Genomic DNA, 25990 nt, shown 5'->3' on the forward strand with positions numbered 1-25990 from the left:
GGGCAACGTTTACCACATGCAAATAAGATTTCCTAATGTTGAGCCATCCTTGCATTGTTTAGATACATCAGCTGTAGAATTTTTTTTGTGCTTTACAAGATGCTTTATCAGTGTTACACTGGCTTTAAAAAAAAAATCTTACTTTCCTTCTCTACGTGACCTGGAAAGCTTGTACCAAATTGGAATTAAAAAGAAAAATCCTTTCCTTCAAGATATGAAAGAATTCCACCTATGAACATTCTTTAACTTTCTTAATTTCTCCTTCTTAATTTCTTAACTTTCTTAATTTCTCCTAATTACCCTGTTTAGAACTTTTTTTCTGTCTCCTCTGGGATTAATTTAGGCTATTAAAAAATTATCCAGCTTTTTGAGAAGTTTTTGCAGAGATGAACAAAAAACACTTTTATAATTGTTTTAATTTTCTCTGTATCAGTTGTCATTCCCCAATCTGATTGCTAGTTCTGTCCGTAGATGCTTTCTCCATTGTTTAATCTTTTCTGTTCTTCAAAGAACTCTTGGATTTAACAGCCCTATTTTTCTTTTTTCTAATTTATTATTTTCTGCCTATACCCATACTAAATACATCATTGCCTACCTACTTTATAGTTCTTTTCTCACTTCTTCACTTGACTGCTTAACTGATTTATTTCTTATTTCATAACAACAGCCTAAGACAGTGAATTTTCCTTTTAGCAAAACTTTACACATTATTTCACTACCATTTTTAAACATACTGAAATTATGGTTTTGAATCAAATTAGTCAATTTTTATAAATTTCATGGACACTTGAAAAGAAATTATCATGGTAGAGGGTCCGACATAACTACTGATTTTTTTATCTTGCTAATTAGAGCTTCAATAAACTTTTTCATACCTATGTGCCATGTGTTGACAAATGAGAAGAGCCTCCTTTATTACATTTGTGTTTTTAACTTGTACTTTTTCCATTTTTGTTTTGATGGCTTATTACTTCATTCAGTAAGAGACTCAACGATTACATTTTCATTGTGGATTACACTCCCTATGATTATTAACTGGCCTCATGTCTAATGTAATGCTTTAGTCATATTTTCATGATATGTTCTGGTCATTTTAAAATAATTCATGTTAAAAAAAGAAGAAACTGGAGTGGAAATTATTTTGCTCTACTACTTCTGAGAGACTTACAAGCTGAATTTATCAACCAAAAGGTGAGGTATTTTCATTTGTGATAGAAGTACTTCCCATAAAACCACTAAACACACAGATTAACAAAGAAATTAAAGTCTGTTACCTGCACAAAATATCCTTAGCTGCTGGACTGGTGATATAAGTTGCAAATGAGTGGTGAACAGATCAACAAATGCTCCAGGATAAATAATGAAGAGAAAAATCCCAAAGCCATTAAATCGAACTTGTTCCCTAAGAAATCATATAAGAAAAAGGAATTTACTACTAGTATTGCATTTTTTCAAATTAATAATGCATGTAATCTTAAAACTTCCAACTGTAATTCAAATTCTGACTTAAAAAACAAGTCTCTCTGAACAGACAAAAAGTCATATATGATATATATTTATTTCATTGTAATTTTATAATAGCATATAGATTTGGTTATCAGTGAAACTATATTTTGTAAAAAGGGGCACTCTGAAATAGACATAAAACTTCAAAATTTTTAGAAACTGACATGCTGAGAAAATAATTTGAAATCAGTCACATATATGAAGAAATAGTTAATATCTCTATGAGCAACTAAATGAAAAACACTTTTATCGTTTACTCTGAATTATTTTCAGAGAAGGACACAGTAGAAAATAGAATTCAAGTAAATTATCTAGATATTTATATTTGTTTTAGCTATTATAAAGATAGAGGTTTATCTAAGTGTATGCCAGTTGAATGTTAAAATAAGTACATTTAAAAATGCATAATGCTCAGATTGTCCTTGAGAGAACTATTCATTCTTTAAAATGGAATTACACTTAATAGCCTCGTAAGACCGAACAGCTACTCTAAAAAAAGCATCACCTAAATATACTGTGCTGTCAGTTAGCATTAAATATATAAGATGACTGTATAATTCACCTTTTCTTGGCAGTTGGGATTTTGTAAAAAATTACCCAAATTATTTCACAAACATATTGTGATTAAACTGTTAAAAACAATGCTTTGTATATGTAAAACCCTAAAAGCTGAAGTGCTAAAAAAGTGAAAACAAAGATGAAAGATTAAAAAAAAAAAGTAGCCGTCCACTTAAACCACCACACGGCAAACCTGTGTAACAGTATATGCTCTGTCAAGATGAGGGTTTATTGCCAGTCAATAGACTCTTGTTCATAAGCAACTGGAAAGTAATAAGAAGTGATTAAATCTTCTCCTCTAAAACCTTTTATCTGATCCACACACCCAAAGGATAAAACACATTCCCATCAGTATGTGGGTTCATTATAGCAGTGGGAATAAAGGAGAATCGTGATTCACTTTCTCCTCCATCACAATTTTCAGGTTTAGGAGACTTTAAAATGCTCAGGTATAATTACAATGATACATTTGGGTAGTCAAGACAAGAACAGGGCATGATACTTGTACCAAGTCCCAGGTCTCATCCTCCCTTATCTTCTTCCGCTTGGTTTTCTAGATAGGCTACATTTGTTAACGAACCCAGAGCTTTCAGTGTTCTTGCTGTAGCCAGCAGAGGCCATGAGTAGAAGCAGGAAAGTATTTCAGATGATGAGCCAAAGAAAGTACTAAGAAGGCAGGTAGGTAGGCTTTGAGTGCAGTGGTTATTCTGATCCAATGATGAATAGAAAGATTAGGTTTCAGGATTAGATGAAAATACTGAAGCACCATGAGGATATAACCATGCTGGCAAAGGACAAAGGATAGAAAGATCCAGATTATAGATGTGCATAGTTAACTGGGCATATTCATCAATATATTAATCTCCTCTATAAAAGAGAAGGCACCTTAAAATAATAATGGTAGATATGCACTGGGCAGCATCCACAGAAAGAAAAAGTATCAAATATAGCAGATTTTAGTAGTAAGTCCAACTAAATGAAAAGCATCTTTGTATGGAGTAGAAAGAGACAGGTAAATATCATTACCTGATAGCTGCTATTCCATGTCCAATTTCATGTACGACACCACTAATGAGGACTGCAGCAAAGAAGTAGGTCAGTTGGTTGACGGGTAAATTTATACCAGGAACCTGTTCATAGACACAATGAATACACACTTGGGTACCAAGAGACCACGATGTTCACTCTGTATTAAAACTTAAACTTCCAAACTGAATGTTCTGTAAACTAAAAATAATATGAATACCAATGATCCACTTCTCAATTTCTATCACAATAAAAATAAAAACACCAGTCAGTTTTTTGAATGAGGTGGTTTTTGAACTAAGCACACCAGTCTAAAGAGAACAGGAAACACCAGGTTAAAAAGTTGAAACGTTAGCTTCCTGAAGTCTTTACCATGGGAAAGAATTATGGACCCTGGCCAAGTGCCAGGGAAGGCAGAGTGACAGTGAAGGAGTCAGCAGCTGATCCACCCTCAAGGGCTGGAAGCCTGGTCTGGGAATTCTTATTACAATTCCTAGTCCTTCCTCTGAAGTGTTATTGCAAGGTTCTAAGTACTTATGCGAGTAATACAGGATGTCCCCACCCCTCCTCAATGAGTTTCATTTTAGTATTATCCAGTTGTATGAGAGCTGATAATTAAAGGCAGTGTAATAAAGTGCCTTACTAGTATGGGAGCACCATGCCCTCTATTTCATCAGTCTGTCTAATACACTGGTCAGCAAAATGGTATCAAAGTGATATATAAATATTATATTAAAATTGAAATTTAATGCAGAAAGTAAGGCATTTGGACCATACAGACATGTTAAGGGCCAATAAAGAAGCCTTGCAATCATGTGCTCCTGACTGTTGTGCATGTAAGTTTGCTATTGTAAGGGCTGCACAGTAAAATATTTTTAGCTACTTAAGAATCTTCCTGTAAGGTAAATAATCATTACCAAGTTATGTCATCTGTTAAAAAGAGATTCTATAAATTAGGCTAAGTGGGGACACCAGGCATCATTATCCACTTACTTACTGAGCATCTATTTCTCACAATCCAGGCAGTGGGACCCTAAAGGTATCCTTCTGGAGGAAAGTCCTTTCTTTTATTAATTGTTATTTTAAATTAATTATAAAATATGTTTAAAGTAGGGAAACTGGAAAACTCAAAGAAAAGTAGAAACCTATAATCCTGCTCCACAAACACAAAACAAAAAACAGTTCTCAGTGTTTTAATATATGTCCTTCCAGCCTTCTCATGTACACATAAAAATTATACTTTTATTATAAATATGGTTCTGAAACCTGCCCCTTTCACTTAATAATATCACAAACATTTTCCCATGAGTATTTTCTGGTTCAAAATGATTTTTAATAGCTGCATTGTATTCCACGGAATATACTGTTGGGCATTTAATTGTTTTAAAGGTTTCTATTCTTATAAATACTGTGATAAACATATTTGGATATATATACACAAATATTTGGGGGGAATAAACTTAGACAAGTATGGTTGGTTCAGGCTCTGGAGACACATCACGTGGATTTGTTGTTTTGGCTCCATCAATAACTAGCTAAGGGATGTTGAGGAAGTTTGGATTATTCCTCCAACACTTCAATTTCCTCATCATAAAAATGGAAATAATGATATTTACATGAAAGGGTAATTCTGAAGATTACAAGAGATAATCCTTGTCAATTGTTTAACATTATGCCTAACAGAGAGGGTAACAAATACTATTATACACAAAATTTAAAGGACTTTGATACATATCAAACTGTTCTCTGAAAGACCCTTCCATAACCTTGGGCAAGCTCATTTTATTCAAATCTGCAATTTGAGAGGAATAGAAAGCATCATATTGTTTGATTTATAGTTCTTTGATGATTATTAAGCTGAACTTTCCTGCTACTTTTTGACCACCGATAGATCTTTTGTGAGTAGCCTATTCATGACTTGCCTATTTTTTCTCCTAGAATATTCATGTTTTTCTTATTGTCTGTAAGATCATTTCAAATATCAATTATCAGTCCTCTGTGATACATGTCACAGATGTATTCTCATCATTTTGCCTTTTATTTCTAGTTTTTTGATATACAAAATTTTATGTAGTCAAATCTATCAATATTCATGGTTCCTGCCATTAGTATTATGCATATGTCTTTCCCATTCTGTGTTCATATAAGCAGAAACCTACTTGTTTTTCTTTTAGGGTCTTTTATGATTTCATGTTTTAATTGTAATTCAATTGGAATTTATTTTTGTGTATAACAAAGGAATTTCACTTTTAAGCCTTTTTTAGTAACTGAAGAGGAGATCCAAACCATGCTGCTTGAATGGCTTTCTAAATTCATTAATTCCAAGTGTCCTTTCTCTAGCTATGGAACTAGTTTTCAAAGTCATTATTTTTAATGTATGCATACTATTTCATTCACTGAGAATCCCCTAATTTAACCATTTCTCCAATTATATATTGTGGTTGTTTCCAATTCTTCATAATAATAAAAATTAGGATAGAGTTGATGAATACTATTTTTTCTATATTTGGAAGTGTTCCCTTAAGCTAGAGTTCCAGATATGGAAGTAAATGGTCAAAGGCTATGGACATTTTTATGATGCTCATTATGTGAAGTTCTCTTTACCCAGACCCTACTAAGCAGTTCTTTTCAAGAACATCACTGTACCTTTTTCTACACATCTGCTCCATTCCCATGTTGTCAGTCACCTGTCTATTCAAATCTGTAGTTTCCTTTTCTCTGACCTCTCTCTAAACTTAAGATTAATTCTCACAAATTCCCTCTATATTACAAAGTATCCAGGTTACCTTACCTTTATTTCAAATAAATCAGTAGGCTTGATCCAATAGGATACTGATTCCTTCTCTTTATTATTTCAATGGATGTAATAATGAGATAAGGTAAGGATGTGAGTGTGTGACTATACCAACAGATGGTAGGTCTTATTTGCTGGCAACCATACTCAACTGCCCATCTGTTTTGGCCATGATCACACAGGGTATTAGATGTACCAGAATACTGATCTCTCAATAACACAGAGTGCCAGGTTTTTGAGAATTAATACTGAATGAAGCTGTAGGGAATTATAGAGTAAACAGAAAGTATGTTCTCCAAGCTGCAAGAGCTCATGTCAGGAGATAAAATAAACTTATACAAAAATATGCAGGGTAGACTACAGAAGGCAGCTGACTTCTTAATGGTTCCAAAGCTTGGCTCTCCTAACAGAGTCAATATTTTTGTGAGCTCTATGAATAAGCTGAAAAGCAAACAGAAGAAATAATTTATTCTCTAAACAACACTTTGCCATTCAGGCAACGATTTTTTTTTTTAGATATAACACCAAAAGCACAAAAAACAAAAGTAGCAAAAAATCAAAAAATGGGACTACATCAAACTCAAAAGCTTCTACACAGCAAAAGAAACAATCAATAGCAGCCTACAGAATGGGAGAAAAATTTCTGCAAACCATATATTGGATAAGGGGTGAATATCCAAAATATATAAAGAACCAACACAACTTAATAATAAACAAATAAAACTCCGAAACAATCTGATTAAAAAATGGCCAGAAGAACTAATTAGACATTTTTCCAAAGGGGACATCAAAATGGCCAAAAGGCACGGGAAAAGGTGCTCAACATCACTAATCATCAGGGAAATGTCAATCAAAACCACAATGAGACACCACCTCACACCTGTTAAAATGGCTATTGTCAAAAACAAAAGAGACAGCACAGGTAGTGGCGAGGATGTGGTGGAAAGGGAGCCCTTATACACTGTTGGTGGAAATATAAATTAGTTCAACCACTATAGAAAGCAACATGAAGGTTCCTCAAAAAACTAAAAATAGATCTAACATATGATTCATCAATTCCACTTCTGGGTATATAACCAAAGGAAATGAAAACAGGATTTTGACAAGATATATGCACATCCATGCTTATCACAGCATTATTCATGATAGCCAAGATTATGGAAACAATCCAAATGCCCACTAAAAGATGAATGGATAAAAACAATGTGGCACATATATATACACAATGGAATATTATTCAGCCATGAGAAAGGAAGATATCCTGCCATTGGCAACAACATGGATAGACCTTAAACACATTATGCAAAGTGAAATAGTCAGAGAAAGACAAGTACTGTATGATATCATTTATATGTAGAATCTAAAAAAGTCAAACCTGTTGTTGAAAAGCAGTAAAATGGTGGTTACCAGGAGATGGGGGGTTAAGAGTGACAGTGTCTAAGGGTACAAGTTGAAATGAGTAGTAGATAAGCCACAGAGATCTAATGCACAGTATAATGTGTATAGTAAAAAATACTGTACTATTATGACATAATTTGGTAACTATTGCTCCAGGGGCAATCATATTACAATATATAAATGTAACAAAGTAACACGCTGTACATCTTAAATTTACAAATTCTAACGTCAAGTTTATCAAATAAAAAATTAATTAAAAAAACTTGTTACACTAAAAAAGAAAAACTACTTGCCCCTGCCCCCAATTTTGCCATTCTAATCCTAGCAGGCAGACAGGCCAGTGATATTTCCTGCAAGCCTGCTTCTTTTTCTACTGGCAAACAATAACCAATCATGCAGCCTGAGAGTCACCCTAAATTCTTCCTTCTCTCTCCAGCATCACATTCAATTAATCACTGAGGTCTGAGAACTCTACTCTAAAAGATCCGCTAAATCTAGCCCCTTCAATTCTTCTTACCACTAATTTAGTTTAGATCTTTATTGCTTCTAACATGAATTATTCCAAATGCCCTCTTAAATGGTCTCCCCATCTTCAGTGAAACCCTACTCCAGTCCATTTTGAACAGACACGTTATCTACAGAAAAAAATCAAAACTTCTTAGAATGGCCCTTCATAATCCAGACCCTACCTATTATCTCCAATCTTATCTCCTACACTGTATACCTTTACCATACACCTCTTAGACACAGGTCAAAGTTACTTGAGAATTCCTTGAGGAATTGTTGGTCTTTCTTAAGAAAGTAGAGCATAATGTGCATAGGTTCTGAGGTCAGTGGTGGGTGAGTGATGGACCCACCATTTACTAGAAGTGACTGCAGGCAAGTGACTTAACATCTCTGTGCCTTGGTTTTCTCATCTGTGAATCAGGGATAATAATAATACTTACCTCCAGATTGCTATAAGAATAAAATAGGTACAAAAACTTCACATGGGAAACACTGTATATTAACTAGATTTAATTATTAGTATTATTATTCCCTCTGCCTTTCCATGTTATATGCTCCCTCTGTTACTGGCATGCTCAACAGCCATCTTCCTTTCCCAGGGTATGTGGACTCTCTTCACCCTTCCCTTCTTCTCTACTCTCTTCCCAGTGCCAGGCACACTTCAGCATGCCTTCTCTTTGTTTCTGCAACTTTGTACTCTGTCCAACTGTAGTACAATCATAGCAGCTCTCCCTCTAGACTGAAAGCTCTATGAATGCTAGGATTGGATATTGTTTCCCAAATATGCAAGACTCAGCACAAGGCCAGTAGGCAGAATACACTCCATAAATGACTGCTGAAGAAATAAATCATCTCTTCTGAGGCCTTACCCACCTGAATCCTTTTAACCTCTAAGAAAGAGCTATTACTATAGGAGAGATTCTTTATTTTTCTCTACAAATGACTTGTAATTTTCCCACAGTGATCCAGTTAGTAGAGGCCACAAAGAGATGAGCTAAAAAAAAAAACAACGAACAACTCTCACCCTTGAGTAAACATTTTTCCAAAAAGACATACAGATGGCTAACAGGCACATGAAAAGATGTTCAGTATTGCTAACTATCAGAGAAATGCAAATCAAAACCACAATGAGGTATCACATCACACCAGTCAGAATGGCCATCATTAAAATGTCTACAAATAAGAAATGCTGGAGAGGATGTGGAGAAAAGGGAATCCTGGTACACTGTTGGTGGGAATGTAAACTGGTGCAGCCACTAGGGAAAACAGTATGGAGGTTCCTTAAAAAAACTAAAAACAGAACTACCATGTGATCCAGCAATTCCACTCCTGGGTATATAGCCAAAAAAACCCCAAAAACACTAATTCGAAAAGATACATGCACCCCAGAGTTTATAGCAGGACTATTTACAATAGCCAAGACATGGATACAACCTAAGTGTTTATCAACAGACGACTGGAAAAAAAAAAAAAGATGACTGGATTAAGAAAATGTGATGTATACACGCGCACGCGAACACGCACACACACACACACACACACACACACACACACACACACACAATGGAACATTACTGAGCCATAAAAAAGAATGAAATACTACTATCTGCAGCAACATGGATGAACCTAGAGAGCATTATGCTTAGTGAAATAAGTCAGACAGAAAAAGACAAAACATTGTATGATATCACTTATATGTAGAATCTAAAAAATAATACAAATGAATGTATATGCAAAGCAGAAACAGACTCAGACACAGAAACTTGTGCTTACTAAAGGGTAAAAGGAAGGGGGGAGGGACAAATTAGGGGTATTAACAGATATAAACTACTACATATAAAGCAGGTAATCAACAAGGATACACTGTATAGCATAGGGAATTATACTCATCTTGTAATAACTTACAATGGAATATAATCTACAAAAATACTGAATCACTAGGCTGTATACCTGAAACTAACACAATACTGTAAATCAACTATACTTCAGTTAAAAAGAAAATCTGTCACTAACTCAAATAGTCCATTCCATTAATAAGAACATGATTAAAAACAATGTCAATGACTCATGGAAATGGAAACTATTAATGTAAAAAATTTAAAATAAGTTAGTGAGTGATAAAGCACCCCTTCAAACTCTGGAGACATGAATTGATACGGTATAGGTCTACAAATTGTACTTAAAGCAGGAATTAGTATAAATAGCTTACAGTCAAAGTAGTACAACTCAGCACATTATTCTTCACATCAAGAAATGACAGTGACCATTCAAAACGTCTTTTACCTTTAATTGAAAGGGTATTATTGGTTAGAGTCTGAAAGCCATGAAGAGAAAAGGGGAACACTTTGCATAGGATTAAGATGCAATTTATTTATACATCATAGATATCTTAAATCGGCATGCTTATTCTTTCACAGTAACAATCATTTAACACCTCAAGAAGACAACATGAATTAAATCAAATACCTGGAGTGGTCCATTTGTTCTATTACTACTTCTACTATTACTACTATATATTGTAACAATTCTTTGCTATATTCTTACTAATGATTTTGTTTAAGAAAGTAATTTGAGATATTGTGAGACTTTTAATTTACTTTCATATTTATATTATGGATAGGAGTTAACGCTATCCAGAGGAAATAGATGTTTCAACAAAGCTACTTAAAGCAACAAGAAGGCACTTACCACGACTTGCAGCACCTGTTCGTTGTGAAGTGAGGAAGAGGAGGAGGAAGAGGAAGAGGATGAAGAGGAGGAAGAAGAGGAGGAAGAGGAAGAAGAGGAAGAGGAAGAGGAAGAGGGAGAGTCAGCCATCATTTGTGCTAAAGTCTGCATCAGCGTTTTCCCCAGTAGAAAAAAAGAGCTGAACATGGCAATTACGCCAAACACCATTCCAAAATTGAACCTGTCAAGAGGAAAACGTTACATAAATGTACAATTCCTCACAATCCATGGACTAACAAATTTATCAACCAGCCACATTTCATAGCTTCAAAACAGTGTCCAAAAATTTCAATAACTCTGCTTCTTTGTCCTACCTGTACTTCAGATATTTGACTGAAGCACAGGCACCAGTCTCTCTAAGTAGTTCTTAAATTCTGGAAATTGCAATTCTCTCAAAACTGAACAGGCTGAAGATTGTTCCCAATAAAAAGTTTGTTTCCTCTCGTATTTTTTGCTCACTTACATAGCAGTTTGTTTGTTTGTTTGTTTGTTTTTGTTTTTTGAGAAGTTGAGTGTTTTATTAAACTGTTTCTTATTTTCCTGCAAGGCTGTTGCTTCACTGTATAAAAATAGCACCAGCAAACACAGTATATTGCAAAATTAAGATAGTATTGTTTGTTCTTCGTCTGACACGGTATAACTAACAAAAACTTTTCTCAGTTAAGTATTTTCACCCAAATCCAGGGATGGATGTAAGCAAGTTACAATATTATATAAGGCTTAAGATGACAATGTTACCCTTGAATTACATACTTTTTCTAACTGTAACTAATTTTACCACAGATAATTTCAGGAATTCTGAATGTTGTAACTGGAGCCTACCCTAAAAATCATAGGGTGCTGTGAAAAAGATGCATAGTATTTATCTGATGCCATTAGTTAAGGGGTATTTTTCTTCTGGTAACATTGTTTCAAGTAGTTTCTTTTACTAAAAGCTGCTTTTTAAAAATCTGTCCACCACTTATTTAAGACAACTCTGCTAGATTAAGTTGTTTCAAACTAGTTTATTTAAGGGTTCCATTTTCACTCTTCAGTAGATTTTATGTATTGCTTATATTCTTCTTCACTCATTAGTTCATCTAGTTCTGAAGGATTACTGAGTGTCATCTTGATCAGCCAACCACCTTCATAACAAGATTTGTTAACAAGTCCTGGATTTTCTGCTAGAGCTTCATTAATTCCAGTAACTTCTCCTGATAGAGGAGAATAGAGTTCACTAGCAGCTTTCACACTTTCCAAAGCACCAGACTCCTCTTGTCTGTTCAATTTTGTCCCAACTTCAGGCAGACTACAGTAAACATCATCTCCCAACGCTTCCTGTGCAAAATTACTGATTCCCACTGTTGCAACACCGTTTTCTGTCGTTATCCATTCATGTTTGTTAATTTACGCACGGAGAGCAGAGCCGGGCCGGCGCGTGCCTGCAGCCCGCAGGGTGCGGCGGGCGCAGAGACGGCGCGCAGGCTGCAGACCGCGGCCCGCACGCTCCCTGTGGCTAGCGCCGTGTTCGCAGGGGTGCCTACATAGCATTGTTTTGATCTTATTCTCATGTAGTTATGAAAGCTCTTTTGACATCAGAGACATCCATTCTTTTTCATCTACCAATTCAATTGTTTGCATTTTATTTTAGCTAAATTATGTAATAAGCTTAAATATTAATATGGTAAGACTTCATAGTTTCTTCTACTGTTTTAATAATTAGAAGTTACCCTTCTATAGTTGGAAATAATCTATTATATTTTCTAACTTTTTGATAAGTTATGTTTTTCAAGAAACTTGTCCATTTCATCTAAATTGTCGAATTTATAATAGGCAACAGCACTGTTCACCATAGGTTCATATTTTTAAAAATGAGTCCACAGAATCTATAGTAATGTTCTTTTTTCTCAATTCTGATTTTTAGTAATTTTGTCTTCTTTTTTCCTTGATCAGTCACGGTAAGGGTTTATCAATTTTATTAATCTTTTCAAAGACCAACTTTTGGCTTTTGCTGATTTTCTCTACCGTATACTTTCTATTTCACTGATTTCTGTTCTTATCTTTATTATTTCTCTCTAGTTTGTTTGCTTTATTGTTACATTTTCTGCTTTTAATGATCTATTTGTTTACATCTAGCTCTACTGCACTTGAAGCTCAATTTTTAACAAAAAGTTATTTAGACAAAGGCCTCCTACTCCGTTACTAGAAATTCTGTCAACTACAGAACCTATCAGTTTCTAGGGTGTGCCAGAGATCACTGTAAATCCCCAACCATAAACACCATAAACTGATTTAAAATTTTTTTTTAAACTAAAGGGATATGTCTGGCATGGCCAGGGGGCTCCAGGACCCTGCTGCTGCAATCTTGCTGGCCACTTTCCCTCATACACCTTACTGAATGTTAAATATTTTTAATATCCTTCCCCTGGAGGAGTATTACAGAAGTATAGGGGAAAGCCTAAAGACTTCTGGGAGTCCTATGACACCCAGGGCCCTTGTTTCTATGTGTGATGATGGGGGAGAGAACTTTCCAGGATTATTTTCCTGGTGGAAAATGCTCCATATGTTTTTTGCTTTTCTATTGGTGTATAACTTACACAGGAAAATGCACAAGTCTTAAGTGTATAGTGCACTGAATTTTTACATATGTGCACCCATGCATGTATCCACCACCCAGAACAAGACACAGCCCTGATTTTGAATATATGCAAAAACACAATGAAGCAATCCCATAAATTTATATAAAGTCAGAAAGTTTTTATATTGCCAACATTTGAAAACTCAGTAAATTGAAAATGATGGAAATAGTTCACTTAAGAAGCATTTCTCATGATCACAATGACTAATCTAAACCAAAAAGAGAAAACAAAGAATACCACTGGTAAAGCATCCTCGCTTTCCGCCGTCCCCAACTGTAAAAGGCACGATTGAAAATAGCAGTCTGCCATCTTATGTGAAAAGGGGAGATGCTCAATCCGTTGTTTTCCAGCCAGTCTTCATAAGAATGCTTAAAGTACACAGATGACTAAGAGAGAAAGAAAAGTTCCACATCACTCAATTTTGAAGAACAATTTATAATGATTAAGAAAAGAAAAAAAGAAGTATTTTCTACAGGAAAGCAAGATAGTGACTGACCAAATGCTTATAATTTTAAAGCTTTATGTTTATTCTTCAGGATATTAAACTAAGTGTCTTGGACTAGCTGGTCTGCTGAGGTTAGGGTTTGGCAAACTATGGCCCCTGGGCCACAAAAAAGTTTGCTGACCTTTTGCTTAGAACAGCATTGTCCAACAGAAATATAATGTGAGCTACAAATGTAAGCCACATATGTAATTTTAAAATCTCTAATAGCTGAGGTTAAAAAAGCAAACAAAAAGAGATTAACTTAAATACATTTTAAACTCAAATGATCCAAGATAGTCATTCAACATGTAATAAATATAATTATTGAAATACTTCACAATCTGTTCATTTACTTATGCAGAGTCTCTGAAATTCAGTGTCAGCTTTACCCTTATAGCACATCTCAATTCAGACTAGCCCTGTCTCAAATGCTAGATGGCCACATGTGCTAGTGGCTACCATAGTGGGCAGCACAGGTCTAGAAGGCTTGTTACCATAGGTCTTGTGCTGTAATTTAAAAAGATCCCCAGCCAGTCCAACAGAGGGAATGGGTTAGTTGGAATCAGGGCTTTCTATACTCTTCTAAGCAACAACCCTAAGAAATTTGGCTGAATTTGATCATGTAAAAGTACAAAACTTATCTAACCTCATCTTGGTCTCAGTAATTTCTTACATTCTTCAGGGTTGGGGGGGATAGCTGCTTATACATAGCCTAACAAGAGTTTTATCTTTAGGGAAGTTTGAAGTCTTTGAGTAATGTAGGATTTTGGATAACGCAAGCCTGTTATATATCTTTACTGCCACCGACCTCTTTTACCTCAGTTTTAGCACAGTAAGTATTTTGTTATACAGATGTTCATCTGTTTGAGAAAATTTTGTCTTTAGAAGGATATTTCAGCCCTATCAGTCATAAAAAATGACCTGAGTCTGAATATAGGTATCTGTTTGCCTTTAGATCTATAATGTTCTCTGCTCTCAGTCTTCAGGTAAAGCTTTTAAAACCTGTTTGTTTTCCAGAACTTGGAAAGTGACACACCTCTTACTGAGGAAATCCTAGACAAACTAAGGGTGGAAGAGCAGACCATGATGGATGCAGAGAAGGTGCAGGCTCCTAAAAAATCTAGAGGTCTCTCCATTCCCAGGCAGATACTCTGAATGAGAGTTAGGTCTTTTGTTTAAGGAATAATGCTCTCCGAAGGAGCTAGGGGTTGTATGGAAATTTAAGTGACATCCTGATGGAAACTGTTCACTTAACAAGCATTTCTCATGATCACAATAACTAATTTAAACCAAAAAGCCTGATCACTTCACACACCGGACCAGAGACTATGAAGGTTTGAAAAATTCGGTTTATTTTGGATTTCTGTCACATATGCAACATGAAGAAATCATATGGCTTTGTTTCTTCTAAACAACAAAATCACTGTTTAAATAAGCAATGGCCTGTACTGCTTATGACATGCTAAACACCATGCCAAGTATGTGCAGAGGAAGCAGCTGGGAATTTTATGAGGATGCAGATTCTGATTCTGCAGGTCAGGAATGAGGCCTGAATTCTACGTTTCTGACAAGCTCCCAGATGATGTAAGTACTGCTGGTCTTTGAATCTCAGGTTGAGTAGCAAGGCTCTATATGGATGAATGAATGTAATCCTCTCTATCATCTCAGGAGATTACCCCTATTTTAAAGAAGAAAAAATGGAGGCACAGAGAGTAATTTGCCCAAGGACGCAAGAAAGTGGTCCTTAGGAAGTGGCAGAGACCAGCTCTTGCTCTAAGGACTCTACTGTATACTCTCCTCACTTTGCAAGTTTAAATGCAATAAAGCACCATAAGTATCCTTTCATTTTACTGTTAAACCTAAAACAATACTAAACTACAGTATTCTATTTAAAACAGTATTCATAACATAAGGGTTTTGCTATTCATAACTGTAATTTTTATTAAACATTTGAGAATTTATATGATTTTATTCCACACATACAATATTCCCACCACCAATATTTAATTCCAAAAGACTGCTTGAAGCATGCGGTCAGACAATTGTTCGTATTTGCTACCCTTCCCAAATAACTTAAGAATGGACAGCGCACCGAGGGGGGGTGTGTGTGGGGTGGGGTGTGTGTGTCGGGGAGAGGTGGGGGACTAACGGGGGTTGGTGTGAAGAAGCAGGGTTCAGAGTGCAAATTAGAATACGAGTAGTCAGAAACTAGTTACCTAAATCCTCGCTACTTGAGTATGCTACTTTGAAGTACGGTGTGTAGACTAGCACCACTGGTAGCACTTGGGAACTGGTTAGAAATGCATAAGTTTAGGCCCCACCCCCAAACCGGCAGAATCAGAATGTGCATTTTAACCGGAATCCCAGATGATCGTACGCACTTTAAAGTTTGAGACCACTGATCTAAATCACAGCTTGATTTAGATTCATTCCAATACCAAGTCTGTGGAGGGTCGTGGCCTTAAGGACAACGAGGGCAAACAATGCCTTTCCCAAGCGGACATTTTCATTTCCTCCCTGGTGCAATGCCGCGGGGTTTGGCAGGGCCCCGGCCCTCCTGAGCCCACTACCGGCGCCTCCCGGGCAGGACCCGAAGGCTGCGGGACCTGCACCGCCCGCGCAATTCGACTGCGGCAGCTGCGCAGGCCGCCACACCCCTCCCGCGGCCCGCCGCGCTTTATTTACTCCACGGGACAGCGCGCCACGCGGAAGGCCGCACGTGGGTACCCGCCGCATGGCTTCCAGCTTGGGAGGCACGAGGCAGGGGCAGAGAAAAGGCCTCGGGCCTTGCGCCCCGGCCCTGGGCGCCGCGGGCTTGGGGCTTCGGCCCGAGGCCCTCACCTTTAGCACCAAGTCGGTCAGGTAGACGGCAGTCCAGCCGCCCACCACCACCACCACCAGCGACACCGGAATCATGGCAGAGGCGGAGGCAGCGTGGGGAAGGCGAGCCCGGGTGTCCTCCCTGCGAGCCACAACCAGCCGACCGCGCGGCGCCTATAGCCCCAACATCTGCGCAGGAACCAAGCGGCCACCGGCTCCTTTCTCGTAGTGGCGTCGTTCCCTTCCGGATCCTTCCGGTGGAACACACGGACCGCTTGTGTGGACCGGAAGAGGGCGCGGGGGCTTATTTTCTCGGGACACTCGGGCGCCGCTGTCTAGGTATCAGCTCGACTGCGGCTGCCAGGCCTCTAGCGATTTCTTAGGCTTTGGCCCTCCCTGCTGTCCGGTCTGTTCTCTCCGGTTCTGGTCTGGGGGTTGCTGTTCCTTTTTAATCTAATGAGGGTTTGGGGTCATCTGAAGTAATAATCATCTCCGCCACCCAGACGCTGTCATAGATATCCAGATTTAAGTTAATTACATTTATTCGTTCTTTTTATTGATGTGTAATTTACATTTAGCGAAAACATAACACACAGCTCAGCTGTCCGTTTCGATGAGTTTTGATAACTATATATCTGTGTACCCTAATCAAAATAGAGAACATTTCCATCTCAGAAATTTCCTTCGCGTCCCTTCCCAGTTAATTCCCCCTCCCCCGTTTTAATTTTTAAAAGCTTTATGTAAATAGGGTCATATAAAATACTCTTGTGTCCGGCTTATTTCGTTCAATATATTTTTGAGCTTTAAATTAGGTTCTTAAACTCCAACATAAACTTTGAGATGGGTGCTATGGTTAAAAAAATGGAGTTCTGAACATCTGTACATGTTTTTATGTTGACGTGTGCTTGATTATACATTGACTTGGAGTAGTGGTTCTCAACATTGGCTGTTAACATTAGGATCACCAGGGAGCTTTAAAAATTCCTAATGCCCATTCTGTAGCCTAGACCAGTTGAATCAGAATCTGAGAATGGGACCCCAGGCATCAGTATTTTTTAATCTCCTTAGGTCATTCCATTGTGCAGCCAAGATTGAGAACCATTGAACTTGCTATCTCTAACGGGAAGGGAAACTAATATTTATGGAGTTAAAAAAAAATTCTCTTCATGTCCAAGCCTTTAAAAGTTATTTGTTTTAACTTTTCTGGAAAAGCATCACTAGCAATAATAAAATTAATACTAAATATCCAGAACATAATACTATCTTAAGAACAAGTATCTCAAATAAAAATGCACCCTCAACCTCCTCCAAAGTAAAGGTGTAGTATAACACCAGAAACCTGTATTACAGATACTGCTACTAATTTATCTCATACTCCCATACTTTTCCTAAAGTTTTAAAAATTTAGCACCATATCTCTCTAGCTTAAAGAAACTTTATGCCTCAGTCTTATATCCTCTGGCATATGTGTATATGTGTTGTTATGAAATGTTTCAATTTATTTTGGGCATAGCTGGGTGTAAATTATAAAAATTTATATTCAAGCACCCTGTGACTCCAGTTTTTCATGTACAGGTGTCCCAAAAGTCTTAGTGCAGTTTTAGGTTGATAATTTCAGGAGCATAAATGCTACAAACTTGCAAAATAAATCACTTGAATGTTTATTCAAATTTCTTTTACATTTATTTATTTGGTGAATTTTGAATAATTTTAAATTTCAAATTTTTTAGTCTCCCTAACTGAGGATGGCAAACATTGACTGAAACAAAAGTTGAAATATATTTATTGTTCAAAAATTCCCAAGACCAAATAAGCAGGAAATAAATTTAAATAATTTTATTTTTCAAGTGACGTTTTGTGTAGAGTTTGTACTTCTGAAGTTATTAAAGCTTAAAACTACATTAAGACTATTGTATTTGAACTGATCTTTGTTTGCTTTTGTATAATGACTCCAGTTTTTAACGCTGTTTTTTCCTAGGATGAGAATATTAACTTAAGAATTAAAATGTCTTCTCTTTTGTTAGCCTGAAGGCTTGTCTGGACCAATTGCTGGGACAAATACCAGTTACTATGTGGCTGTCTGATTACCCAAAATATGTAGGCCATGAGTTGACTGTGTTTTTCTGTTTCCAACCTAAAATTTTAGTTATTCAACTGACTTGGTGTTCTCATCAAGGACCCAGCAGTCAAAACAAAACACTGAATAGAATCCTGCTAGTTTCTGGAATCTATCAGTAGTGGAAGCCAGCTGGTGGCAGCAGAAGAGACAAGATAGAGGATGCAAGGTGGCAGCAAAAAATACTTGAATTCCAGAAGATCAGGGTATTCTTCCTTAGAATAAATGTGACCTAGTTTACAGATAGTTTCAGGTTTCTGCCAAGTAACTATTTTAAATAAAGGACACATAGTCAAGCTTTTATTCATATTATTTTTATTTAGTATATATTTTTCAAGGGGCACCAAGATAAATTTTGGCTGAATGCAAAATAGCTACATGTTAAAACTCAATATTTGGCTTAAGCAGAATATCACCATTATAAAATAAACTTCTGAGATACCAGAATCAACATGAAATATAAAAATTAGATATTATGAATTTAAAAATATCATAATTTTATTATTAAAATTTAGTATTCAGATTTTTAAAGTTTAACTTTCCATTCAGGAGTATTTATTTCTCATCAATGTAAGCTGATAGTTTGTTTCTGGGGTCATCATACTCTACGCTTATGACACTAAATTATACCAGCTACGTTATACTTGGGAGACAAGCCCTAAAATCCCACTGGTTTAAAATGACAAAGATTTATTTTTTGTTTGTGCTGCATATCCAACATGCGTTGGTAGACTGATGGAGATTCCACCATTTTATCATGCCCACATCTTAAAGTGAGGCTCAGGGTTCACTGCCGCAGAGAAAGAGTACTGGAGTGGAGTGATTCCCATTGGCAGCAAAATGCTATGGCCCAGACATGCACATGTTACTTCCACCCATGTTTCATGAGCCAAAAGTGGTCAAGTAGCTGTGCCTAACTTAAAGGGCAGAAAGAGTATAATCCTTTGTATACCTAGAAGTAGAGAAGAATATACCTGGAAATAAACAGTAGTGTCATCTACCACTTCAACAGATGCTCTCTTTCATCTATGGAGGGCGGAGTAGCAGATAATGTTTGGATAGTGCTGCCATGTTGGGATACTGCTAACACTGATGTTGCCACAAAATTATTAAGCTTTCCTTTCTCTTTAGTGAGAACTGACTAAAATAAAGTTTCATCTCTATTTTTTTTTTCATTTTAACAGTTTTTAATGAAAGTTGTATACAAGATTACTTTATTCCTGGGTCTTCTCAATTGTTTCTTCCTTATATTTGCCTTTTTCCTTTTCTACTTGGGGAGATTTGGCTTTCCATTCGAGGGTCTTTTTGCAGTCTTTGTCCAGTTTTAGTCTAGTGATAACCAGCTTCCTGGGGTGAATGCCCACATGGACAGTCATGCCATTAGCCCTTCCTGCTGCACTCGTCCAGTGTAGATGACACATTTCTTCCTGTAAACCTGGACCACTGTGCCAAGCTGCTGCCCTTTGTAGTGTCCTCTTACAACCTGAACTTCATCATCCTTTCAGATGGACAGAGATTGAACATTGTACTTCTCTCTCAGCTCTTTGGAAAGAGGATAAGACATAATCTTCCTGCAAATCTGGGAAGGTACAATGAAATGCCTTTTACAGTTCTCGCTTTGGGCAGAAGTCACAGAGGGATTGAATTTCATTTTGGCCACTGGTGTTTCGGCGATGGCTGCAAAAGGGAAGAGATCCACATGCTGCTCTCATCTTTATTAAGTCCTAGTTTTGGTGTGGTTGTTGATGATGGTGCAGCTTGGTTGAAGCAGTTCCACAAATGGAAGCTTTCGGTACTAGCTGAAGAAAATGTAACTGAGCAGGACCCTATGGGGCTTTCCTAGGACAGACCTCTCCCGTTATCGTCTGCTGTATGTAGCTCTTCTTATCTGATGCACATTTCCTGAGTTGTTTTACAGCTGTGAAAACTCCCACCAAATGGAAGATGTTAACTCCTTGATGACCATGAGCACAAAGCCCCCAGGCCTCCTGGAGCCTAAGGACTGATAATATTAACCCCTGTGACACCGCCCGTTACCTCACCATCAACCAATCAGAGGACTGTGCACCAGCTGATCACACACCCTGCGGACCACGCCCCCCCCCCCCCCCCCGGCTTTTAAAATGTTTTGCTGAAACTCTTTGGGGAGTTCGAGGTTCTAGAGCACAAGACACCCGTCCTTGTACTGGCGCCTTTACAATAAATACTGCACTTTCCTTCACCACAACCCGGTGTAGTAGATTGTCTTTACTGCACGAGGCGAGCAGACCCAAGTTTTTTTTTGAATCTTTTCTGAAAATGTTGTCCTCACTTATATTTTTTATTCCATATGTGTATTTTTGTCATATGAATAAAATCTGTCCTTGAACCTTGGTTCTAAAATTGTGACAAAGGAGCAATATAACTGGCTTTCAAGAAACCAGTCATCTTAGTTTTTCCATCTGCACTTCAGTTTCATTTCGGGTACACCAGTATCAGCACCCTCCTGGAGTAGAATGAAAAGAATCTTTTCAGCTGCTATCATGTAAGAAATACTTGTACTCTGAAAGCATCAGTTTGTTTACTTCTTTCTCAGGTTCCAGCAAGCAAAGATTTTTCTGCAAGCAGTTTAAGTAAGTTAAGATATATTGTTTTCATATAAAAGGCATATTATTTTGGCTTTGCTCAAGATGACTTTTTAAATAGTAGTGGCTGCTATTTCATCTTGTATAAACATCTTGTTAAATAAATGACAAGGGAATTCCAAAACCTTTGGACATCATGTATTTTTGTCTTTGACTTTGAAAAGTCCGATGCAGTGGTACTTTGCACTATCTTTCTGCTTATAGACAGTTATAATTGCTTTCAGATTGCAGTACTGAAGCCTGTCAGAACAAAACATTGTATGCTTATGATTCTTCAATCACTCTTAACTTTGTTCTAGATTAATGATTGACATGTTTTGAAACTGATTTTCCATCCTATTAATAGTTCTTCAATCAGAATGCATTTTTTTGGTAGGGGGAGGTAATTAGGTTTATTTGTTTATTTATATATTTAATGGAAGTACTGGGGATTGAACCCAGGACCTCATGCATGCTAAGCAGTGCTCTACCACTGAGCTATACCCTCCCCCCAGGATGCATTATGTTGATAGCTCTGATAGCTTCTTCCTCAGAAGGAATCACGCTTCTGGTTTCTATCACCACAGATTAGTTTTTGTCTATTAAAGTCATAAAAATGGAGTTGTACAATATGTACTCCTTTGTGTCTGCCTTCTTTCACTCAACATTACATCTGTAAAATTGATCAATAATGTTGTAGGTAGCAAAGCATTTTTTTTTTACCACTGTGTAGTATTTCACAAATTATCTGTTTTGTGCTTGATGAACATTTTGGAGTTTACAGTGTTTGACTATTATGAATAACAGTGCTATGAACATTCTTGTATATATGCGCTGGTGGAGGTTATCTCTCATTTCTGTTGGGTATATGTCCAGGTGTGGAATTACTGGGTCACAGATTGGACATATCTGTGTCTTTAGTATTTGCTGCCAAATAGCTTTTCAAAGCAGATGTACTAATGTATATTCCCACCCGCAATGCAAGAGAGTTCTGGTTGCTCCATGTCCTTGTCTGAACTTGACATTTTTGAAGTTAAAATTTTTTCCTGGCTTTATTGATATATTACTGACATAAAGGTACTTGATATTTTCAGTCCTTTAATTTTAGTCACCTTTAATGTTATTTGAGGGGCACAAGCTGACATTAGAAAGCTTTTCAAATTATTTTTGTTGTTAAACTCTGCTTCAATTTTTTTGGGGGGGAGGTGGTAATTAGATTTATTTATTTATTTATTTTAATGGAGGTACTGGGGATTGAACCCAGGACTTTGCATATGCTAGGCAGGCACTCTACCACTGAGCTATACCTCCCCCCCCCCACTTCAGTATTAAAGAGTCTATGCATAGACTGGGTACATGAAGCACTGGAAATTATCAGGGTCACAGGAGGCCTGAGGTTTTGGATTTGTGCAGATCCAGTTCAGGTGTTGAGGGAAGCACATATCTGAGAAGAACTGGAGAAGATTACTGTGTCCTTGAAGGTGAAATTTCATTCCATAAAGATGGAATAATGACTCTTAAAAGATGGATGGTTCAGTAGAGACTGTCTGAAGTCGGCAAAGCTGTCAGGAGACTGGATGAATGCATCTTTCTGTTAGGCCAGTTGTTAAAGTTGAGTGTGCATCAAAGTCCTCTGGAGGGCTTATTAAAACACAGCTCGCCAGGCCAACCCCCAGACTTTCTGAGTCAGCAGGTCTGGGAGCTGGGGCGCAGAGAATCTGCATGTCTAACCAGTTCCCAGGTGATGCCCATACTGCTCATCCCAAGACCAACACTGTGCCATGCGAGCCACTGAGGTCCCTTATTGCAATGTCCCAGTGAGTGGTGAAGGCAACAACAGGTAAATTGGATTTGGGATATATTTGGAGAGGGTGAGCCAATAAAACTTGGTGTTAAACATTTTGATCCTAGAGTGTTCCTTAAGTAGGTTTCTTACTTATGTTTTTGCTTTTTAGTTTATTAAATTTAAGGGCCATGAAATTTTATTTTAAGCATACAGGCTCTAGAGTTAGAGTAGATGATTTTCATCTACTTTTTTAGTTATCTTTCCAGTGACACAATTAAAAATTGCTGAATTATTATCCAGTCAGCTGAAACACTGCCAAAGGTCAAAATCTCTGACACTGGTTTTCAGCATATTGACAGGACAAAGCAAATGATGTACAAGTTTTAAAATGTTCTCAGAGCCCAGCAAAAATCTGACCAACGAGTTGTCATGCAGGAAGCATGACACAAACATCTATTTTTCTTACCCTTTCGGAAAATGGAATTCTCCACTATATAATAAAGTCTTCTGCATCCGATTAGTTATAAAAAGAACTAACCATCAAAAAGGAATCCTCTGTAGCAAAAGCATTTTATCTTTGTGGATGCCAATAAAGGTTTCATTTCTTTTGAAAAATAGGCAAAGAATATATTCCTACAACATATAAAGTCTCCATGAAAAGATAGTCTCTTTGGCAAGTAATGTTGAGAAAGCTGGACAGCCGCATGTAAATCAATGAAGTTAGAACACTCCCTCAGACCATACACAAAAATAAACTCAAAGTGGCTTAAAGACTTAAACATAAGACAAGGCACCATAAATCTCCTAGAAGAGAACACAGGCAAAACATTCTCTGACATAAATCATAGCAGTGTTTTCCTAGGTCAGTCTCCCAAGGCAATAGAAATAAAAGGAAAAATTAAAACATGACACCTAATTAAACTTCTAAGCTTTTGCACAGCAAAAGAAACCATAAACAAAACAAAAAGACAACCAACCTATGGGCTGGGAGAAAATATTTGCAAATGATGCAACTGACAAGGGCTTAATTTCCAGAATATACAAATAGATCATATAACTTAATAACAAGAAAATAAACAACCCAATCCAAAAATGTGCAGAAGTCTTAAATAGACATTTCTTCAATGAAGACATACAGATGGCCAATAGGCACATGAGAAGATGCTAAATATCGCTAATTATCAGAGAAATGCAAATCAAAACCACTATGAGGTATCACCTCACACCAGTTAGAATGGGCATCATTCAAAAGTCCACAAACGATAAATGCTGGAGAGGCTGTGGAGAAAAGGGAACCCTCCTACACTATTGGTGGGAATGTAATTTGGTGCAGCCACTATAGAAAACAGCACAGAGATTCCTTAAAAAACAAAAAACAGAGTTACCATATGATCCAGCAATCCCACTACCTGGGCATATATCTGGAGAAAACTCTAATTCGAAAAGATCCATGCACCACAATGTTCATAGAGGCACTATTTATGGTAGCCAAAACACGGAACACCTAATGTCCATTAGACAGATGAATGGATAAAGAAGATGTAGTATATATATACAACAGAATACTACTCAGCCATAAAAAAGAATGAAATAATGCCATTTGCAGCAACATGTTTGGACCCAGAGATTATCATACTAAGTGAAGTAAGTCAGATGGAGGAAGACAAATATCATATGACATCACTTATATGTGGAATCTAAAAAAATGACACAAATGAACTTATTTACAAAACAGAAACAGACTCACAGACATAGAAAACAAACTTACAGTTCCCAAAGGGGAAAATTCGGAGTTTGGGATTAACAGATACACACTACTATATATGATACAGATCAACAACAAGGACCTACTGTATAACACAGGGAACCATATTCAATATCTTGTAATAACCTATAATGAAAAAGAATGTGAAAAAGAATATATATAAAAAACACTGAATCACTCTGCTGTAGACCAGAAACTAATGCAACATAGATCAATCAATGAAAGTCTCCTTGTATGATATGAGGATCCAAGCTTGCTATTTTCTGTTCCAGTGGTCCTTAAGCAGATACATGCACCAGAATCACTTGACTAGGGGAGGGGGCATTCATCTTCAAAATACATCTGATCCTGGCCCCTTGCTGGATGCAGGGCTGGAACCCTCTGAGGATGGAGTATAGACATATTCATGTTTACGTGCTCCCTAGGCTTCGATAGGACCTCCCTTAGGGCCATGTGGCATTTGGATAATCTGCAAGCCCTTCTGCTACTTTTATTCTTTTTTATCCCTTTTATCTGCCTAGAAGTGCTGGATAAAATAAGGCAAGCATCCTTTTAAACACACAGTTAGGATGGTAAGGGAAATACTTAAGGGCCAAAATCAGAGCCAGACTTACAGTTCCACATGGCAAACGGCTGCTGATACTTTATTTCCCTTAGAAGAGGAAGAGACTATTCCCATCTTTGTAACCAAGTACTCCTATCTTTCGGCTTGGGTTTTAACAGCTTTTGGGGTTCAGAGAAAAAGCTCTGGGCATAGACAAGTTGAGGAATTGGAACTAAGAACCTTGTACAACCTGTGACCCTGTTTGGGCTACAGTGGGGTAGAAAGCAAATCCATCCATCAGCTGAGGTAGAAAACAAAGCTTGTCTGCCTTTGTCTGAACTTTGGAAAAAAAAGTGTGTGTGTGTGTGTGTATGTGTATATTATTTAACATATACACATACATATACACATATATACAAAATCTCCACGGGAATTAAAAACCACCACCTTTCCTCAGGTGCTTTTCAGTCTGAATTTACAATACCCGTGTGGTTTGGCAACCCCGAGCTGAGAAATTAAGTATAAGAAATGGCCCTAGGCTAGGACACTTTCAGGGCTCTTGGCAAAAGCAAATGGAGGACTTCTGAGGGACACACTCTTTCTTAAGCCAGACCAAACTGTGGTTGTAGGTGGGGGCGGGGGTGGCAGAGGAGTAATTTAAGTAGAGCCTAGGTGCTCCTGGGGTGCAGAGTGGCTGAAGCCAGGGTGGACAGCCTGATCTCAAGACAGTCACCTCAC

The 25990-nt window shown here is 37.2% G+C and overlaps 1 protein-coding gene and 2 pseudogenes across 4 annotated transcripts in view; all 3 read right to left on the reverse strand.

Annotated features, from left to right (window-relative positions):
* MBTPS2 (membrane bound transcription factor peptidase, site 2) overlaps window positions 1–16681 on the reverse strand; it is a 37431-nt gene extending 20750 nt beyond the window's left edge. For 2 of the 4 annotated variants that reach the window (XR_004134541.2, XM_031445718.2), the window contains exons 1-5: window positions 16460–16675; window positions 13372–13520; window positions 10478–10697; window positions 3091–3194; window positions 1275–1402 (exon numbers count right to left, since the gene is read on the reverse strand). Coding sequence is in view for 2 of the 4 variants with exons in the window: in XM_031445718.2 (XP_031301578.1) it covers window positions 1275–1402; window positions 3091–3194; window positions 10478–10697; window positions 13372–13520; window positions 16460–16534 (676 nt within the window). In the remaining 2 variants the exon portion in view is untranslated. Of the gene's footprint in view, window positions 1–1274; window positions 1403–3090; window positions 3195–10477; window positions 10698–13371; window positions 13521–16459 lie in introns of all 4 variants that reach the window. The other 2 variants (XR_010379540.1, XM_064483325.1) reach the window with 2 other exon arrangements.
* LOC116150789 (glycine cleavage system H protein, mitochondrial-like) lies at window positions 11375–12066 on the reverse strand (annotated as a pseudogene).
* Window positions 16682–19768: 3087 nt separating the features above from the next.
* On the reverse strand, window positions 19769–20205 carry LOC105095319 (large ribosomal subunit protein uL24-like; annotated as a pseudogene).
* Between the last annotated feature and the right edge of the window lie 5785 nt (window positions 20206–25990).

This window comes from Camelus dromedarius, chromosome X (genome assembly GCF_036321535.1).
Source record: "Camelus dromedarius isolate mCamDro1 chromosome X, mCamDro1.pat, whole genome shotgun sequence".
NCBI classification, from domain to species: Eukaryota; Metazoa; Chordata; class Mammalia; order Artiodactyla; family Camelidae; genus Camelus; species Camelus dromedarius.